The sequence below is a fragment of the Homalodisca vitripennis genome, unplaced genomic scaffold, assembly GCF_021130785.1.
Source record: "Homalodisca vitripennis isolate AUS2020 unplaced genomic scaffold, UT_GWSS_2.1 ScUCBcl_7664;HRSCAF=15449, whole genome shotgun sequence".
Classification (NCBI taxonomy): domain Eukaryota; kingdom Metazoa; phylum Arthropoda; class Insecta; order Hemiptera; family Cicadellidae; genus Homalodisca; species Homalodisca vitripennis.
In genome coordinates, this window is record NW_025783783.1 from 17,433 (window position 1) to 24,119 (window position 6,687).

The 6,687-nt window shown below is 34.6% G+C and overlaps 1 protein-coding gene and 1 non-coding gene across 2 annotated transcripts; both read left to right on the plus strand.

Moving 5' to 3' along the window:
- Positions 1-1,508: 1,508 nt before the first annotated feature.
- Positions 1,509-6,449, plus strand: LOC124374253 (THO complex subunit 4-like; the record flags this gene model as incomplete). Its single annotated transcript, XM_046832503.1, has 5 exons — positions 1,509-1,551; positions 4,757-4,800; positions 5,324-5,471; positions 5,882-6,010; positions 6,335-6,449. Coding segments are annotated over exons 1-5 (479 nt in total), but the record flags the coding sequence as incomplete, so codon positions are not given.
- On the plus strand, positions 4,278-4,348 carry Trnas-uga. Its single transcript has one exon. It is a non-coding gene; the product is annotated as a tRNA-Ser (tRNA).
- Positions 6,450-6,687: the final 238 nt, after the last annotated feature.

The following is a 6,687-nucleotide window of genomic DNA, read 5'->3' on the forward strand; positions in this document are numbered from 1 at the left end:
AGCATGACAAGTTTGGACGTACTACTTGTGTTTTCCGGAAATTATCAATTTCAATTCGTTTCTTGATACTTTATCGATGTTTTAAGCTTCAGAATCACAGCAAAAAATTTATGAAAGACTCTGCTAGACCAAATTCCAGATATTTCTAGATTCTATCCCTCTAAACGGCATTTGTGATAATAACATTTATACAAGGTTTTTAAAAGTTAAAAAGTAACTCTGTTTGTTGTTGATATCCACATTACTGTATTGACTGAGCACTGCGTACTTAATTATTTGCCATAACGTATTGTTAAAAATATAATTTTCTTTGAATTTAAAATTTCTTATCTGAATAAATTTAAACGCTCATCAGTTATTTAAAAAAAAATTATAAATAATAAAATCACCAAACTTACTATTTGTAAACTAATATTTTAAACAGATTATAATAATAGTTTAATTATATTAGGATAGCTATGCAGCTAAAACAATAGTTTTACTGAGTAATTAATAACATTAACAAGATATTTCAATTAATAAGATATGTTAGCTGTAGTGAAGCTGTAAAGACCAGTAGGGTGTAGCCCGAAGAAGTATTTTAAAAATATGAATACATCTTTATGTTAAGCAAGGGGCCTTAATAATGTGTATATACAATCGGTTAGACATACACGGACATACTGTTATAATTTTTTAATAGTATACGCTTTAATATTATTATTAACCATCACGAGATTTTAGCGAATGGGACTGTAATGGTTCCATAGTGGCAACATTGACATTATATTGTCGTTAAAACACGTACTCTTTGATAAACAGTGCATATGGTACGTAAGGCAACACTACCACCAATATTAATTTACCATTTCTACCAGAGAATAGTCCTGTTTTGTATATTGAAATTATTATATATTTTATTATTTATTATATATATTTATCAAACAGAGATAAATTTAAAATAATATGTACTATTTGTGATTTTTAAACGAATTAAATTACATTTATTAAACTAGATCAAATGGAGAATAAATAGATTTTATATTCTGATATTTTTTACAATATCAACCTTTATAACTTACGGTCCCCAGTTTTCTTAAATTTTTCATGAGTACAAAAAAATTGCCTATCAAGTAGGAATAAATAATATGACCGCTACATTAACACATTTATAATTATGTACTAGAATAATTAGTTTATTTGCTATAATAATCTACAAACTATATAACACAAAAATACCATGCAATAGCAATGTCCACCACCACAGATCTCTATGTGCACGGGTGGAGGGGGAAAAACTGGTTTTTCTCGATGCGTGACGTCACGGCTGGGATGCGCGCGCCATCTTGTCTTCTAGTTCCCGCCACTCAACTCCATTTCCTTCATACGTTGCTTGGAACTCGTCTGAGTAAGTTCTTGTGCTGATAGGTCGTTGTTGGCTGCCTTTAAGATTTGATTGTTTTTGTGCGTTAGATATTAGAATACTGTTCAAGTTATTGTATTGTTATCAGGATATTGTTTATATAGTGATGGATAAGTTAGAAATGAGTTTGGACGACATAATTAAACAGAGCGAGGAATTTAAGAACAACGCCAGTGGTGGTGGAGGACCCATGAGAAGCAAGAGAGGTAGATTTAGTTCAGCAGCGAGAACTCCCTATTCTCAAGTAAGTACACTTTGTATGTAACAGATTATTTAGAAAGAATTACTAGGACTACCTTCCTATTTATATATGTATCCGTAATCAATTAAGAAAATTTTAACGTTTAAGACTAAGTGTGATAAATATTAGGCTTAAATATAGAAATAAAATATTTTGAAGTCTTGGCGAGTCAAAACTCAAACTCAACTCAAATTTCTTTATTGACAAAACACAATATGGTGTCATACAATGGCGTCATGTACAAAATAGGATTGTTCCATTCAACAAATAAAAAATAATACTAAAGTAGTCATATTTTAAGAACAACAAGGTACGGTACATGACCATAACAATAACTTAAACATGATCATAGGTGACCTTTCACCTTAGACTACTACTATCGTTGAGGAAGTCCCTGACTCTGTAGTGGCACTTCACCTCCAACAAGTTCTTTACCCCTTTAGCAAACGATTTCCCGTCACCTTCTGCCTTAAGGGTTTCGGGAAGAGCATTGAACAACCGTATACCACTAAACCGCAATTGCCTTTCAAAGAAACTGGTCTTGTGTGGAGGGATCTGAAGGTTATTGGAATGTCTGAGATGGTAAGTGTTGGAGTTGTGGGATTTTCTGAACAGGAGGGGATTTTTATGGATATAAGTGAGACAACTATGGATGTAAATTGATGGAAATGTGAGGATTTTGTGTTCCTTGAAAAGAGGTCTGCAGGATGATCGGCTAGGTTTGCTGAAGACAGCTCTCAATGCCCTCTTTTGAAGTTTAAAAATAAACCCCGTGCGCGTGCTTTCACCACCCCAAATCCCGACTGCATATGACAAGTACGGATAAACTAACCCGTAATATGCAGCCAGTGTCACTCGAGTGTCAGCGATCTTTGAGAGATTCCGTATTACGAAAATAGCCGAACTAAGCTTTCTGCAAACGAACTCAATGGGGTCATGGAATTTGAGCCTGTTGTCAATATGAACGCCGAGGAATTTGCTCACGGCACACGGAGAGATCTCGTCACTCCCCACAGATATTGCAAGCGGCTCGGAAACTCACCGAACCACTTATGGAAAATTCCATGAGATTTGTTTTGGAGCCATTCAGTTTGAGCTCATTTTGTTCAAACCAATGCACAATCTCACAAACCTTCTCCGATGTCAAGGTCCGAAGACTTAACTGATTCGGAGCTCTTACCGTGAGTGATGTGTCATCCGCAAACAAGCAAATCCTGGCATTGACACCAGACACAATCCTCGGGAGGTCGTTGATGAAGAGCAAAAAGAGGACAGGACCCAAAACTGAGCCCTGTGGAACGCCCCTAAGAACACCAGCTGAGATTGAGTTGGCTGACCTACGACACCCAAAGACATCCGAGTACCGTATCTGAACAGACTGAGTCCTCCCTGTTAAGTATGATGAGATCCAGGAATGTGGTACTCCTCTTACTCCAAGTCTGTCAAGCTTCTCCATCAGTAAGCCATGATTGACCATGTCAAATGCCTTAGTAAGGTCGAAAAACAAACCTAAGGCCGGATCTCCTGAGTCCATGGCTTGAGCCAGAGATGACACAACAAAGTTCACGGCATCCATCGTGGATTTTCCTCTGATGAAACCAAATTGTTGAGGAGAAAGGACATTATTCTTGTCTATAAAAGACAAGAATCTCTTGAGAAAAATCTTTTCAATTACCTTGGAGAAGGTTGACAAGAGGGAAATCGGGCGATAATTACTGCAATCCTCCCCTTTTACCCTTTTTGTGCAGTGGTCGAATGATAGCATGCTTCAAAACATCCGGAAAAACGCCTTCTTGAAAAGATTCATTCACAAGAAAGGCCAGCAGTGGTGATATCAAGTCATGGATCTGTTTCAAGAGTTTAGAAGAAATACCATCAGATCCGCAAGATGGCTTGGATTTCATAGCAAGGATGACGCGTGATATTTCCTCTGCCGACGTTTGTGAAAGGAAGAAGGAGTTCATTATTGTCTGCATACTAGTTGAAGATGAGTGTATAGCAGCAGTGTTACCACAAGTCACATCTGATTGTGTTTGTCCTACAACAGCAAAATATTTATTGAATATATTGGCAACTGTTGTAGGAATCTGTAATATGGGTATTATTTTCGTCCAATAATTGAATGTTCAAGTTCTTCTTGGAATTTGGAAGACTTTTGGTTGTTTATGATTTCCCACACTGCTTTTGCTTTTATTAGAGGAGTTGGCAATCTTGGTCAGTACTTGATCTGATTTGATTTTCCGAATAGCCTTCCTGTAATCTCGTCTCTCATTCCTATACAATACTCGTGAGGGATGGGATGAATCGAAAATCCTTTGTTATTGAGTGCAATAACAAAAAGTCGTAATTGAGTCGTAAATAAAAATAGATAGGGCTACGTTAATAGCAAACTTGTTTTAGTTCGGTTGACAAAATTTGTTTTTATTATTATGTTTTACTTGTTAGGCTTTAAATAAAGTAAATTATTAAATATTAAACTATTGTCTCTACGTTTTATAATGATATTATTAGCCTAAACTAAAACAGTGGTTTTAGCACGATACAGTTGTGCTATAGGCGTAGATATTCCTATTTTTTCAGTCGAGCAGATAGCGTATTGGCCAAATACAAAATAATTGAATCGTAAAATGTAAAGGCTCTGTGGTGTAATGGTAGCACATTCACCCTGAAAGTGAGAGATCCGGGTTCGAGTCCCGGCGGAGCAGGTACTCTTTGCGATTCAATGTTTATTGGAAAAAATTAAATTAGGCTATTGCCATTTACACAAATTTGATTAATGAATATAATATTATATATATATATTTATACCTGTAAATTTACCTGTATACATACACAGGAATATTTAAAGGTTTTTCAAAAAGAATGGGATACTATAGTTGAGGTTATATCCATTAAATAGTTTAACTTTTGTCTATCTTAAATTTTAGTGCTTATAGATGCTTTTCAAACAATGGAAATTTTTTTAAATAATTCACGGTTTTATTCGTGTATTTACTTTCAGCCTCCTGACGATAGCAACAGCCGTTGGCAGCATGATCTGTATAATGGCCGGACTCTCTACAACAGCAGGGGAGCAGGAGGTCTAAGCATGACAGGAGGTGGTGCAACACTAGTCGTCTCAAACCTGGACTATGGAGTATCAAATTCAGACATGCAGGTAAAAAAAGTTTTATATTTCATATCCGAATACAATTTGTTTTTAAATTCGTGTGTGTGTAAATATTTTACTCTGCTAAATGCTGTAAACGAATTAAGGTATAGCTGGTCAAAACAAAAGAATATTATTGTTGTATACTATTGTTACAACTTTAAACAAAATTTAAAATTAAAGGCGTATATGTTAGATTATTTGTTATATAGGCCCCAATTATTACATTATATATACATTCATATTCATACTATCTTTATACTAATAATACGTCAAATTACATTATACCAAGGCTTAGTAAAAGTACCAATAAGTAGCTTTTTTACACCAGACATTTGAGTTTCTTCTTTATTCTTGTAAAAGTAGATTTTAAATTACAGCTTTACGTAAATTAAAATACATTTGTGTTCATAAAATATAATGATTTTTAAACCTCTCAATAATTTTATTAATTTTTATGGTGCATTCACAAGAACACATGCACATATTTATATTATTGTTCGTAGTTTTAATAGTTAATACTTTTTTCCAGAAACTCTTCTCAGAATCTGGTCCTCTACACAGTGCAACGGTTAATTATGACAAGTCTGGTCGCTCCATGGGTTCAGCGTACGTCGTATTTCACCGAAAAGCAGATGCAGTCAAAGCTATGAAACAGTACAACAGGGTTCCTTTAGATGGTGAGTACAGTATGTATAACAGTTAGTTTCATGCTATAATGGGTAGGGAATCAAAGAAAAACCATTTATAAACATTTACTACCGTTGTATTACAAGAAACGCTATTACATTTCTCGGATTTGGATATCCTCTTTCTCTTTTTAATTTGTTTAAAGTTCACTTGTAACACAATGAATACATATTATTTAATTTGAACAAAAAGGCTTAAGGCCAATAAGTTATCATCCATAAAAACGTTGATAATTTGGTTAATTACGTGCTGAAGATATGTGTCTAACGCAATCCTTCTCGTGTCAAAATCCTGTTTGCATGTTATTATTCACACTGCCTTAAAGTAGTGGATAACATAAACACCGAATATCTTTATTACGTTATAAAACCCGTTTACATATTGTGTTGCATATTTACAGGTCGACCCATGCAGATTGAAATAACCACGTCTGATGTTGCCGTTATGAAGGAGCAAGCCAACCGAGTCAGAGAAGGCTTCGCCCGCAGGCCTAGTGCTAGACGTTTTGGCCGCAAAGATGGTGGAGGAGGTGAGAAAATTCTTTTAATTAAAATCTTTTTACTTTGACCTTCTACTATTCTATATTGGTATGAAGGGGATAGGTTTCCGTATAACTAATGAAAACTACGGTAGGTAATTATTAAAAATATGGATTTACTTGTATATAAAAGAATTAATGATTGGGGAAAAAAAAACTTTAAGATGAAAATTGTCTTGTCCTTGATGACAAATTCACTCATTTCATCATTCTCATATTAAAGTTGTGTTCCCTTAAAATAATAAATAACTGTATTGAAGTTAATGCGAATTACATCAATAGAAGTTCGCTCAAGTTTGATATTTCCTGTTGCAGGTTTCAAAAGAGGTGGTCATGGCGACGAAAGAGGTGATGGACGAGGAACGAAAAATAAAATCCCAACTGCAGCGGAGTTAGATGCGGAATTAGATGCGTACATCAGCGAAAGAAAGTAATGTAATCTGAACGTAAATGAAGTCTATATATTGTTAATACAAACATGTACAATTTATAGATGTTATTACCAATTTAGTCGACATATTTGTAGTTATAACATGCAAATAGAGGTTATATATGTACATTTGACAACACTATGTCAATAAATAACTCAATTTTGTTAGCTTATCATTAATTTGTTGAATTTTACTCTACATCGGTGGATTGAAAAAAATGTGCAATCAGTTCAAATT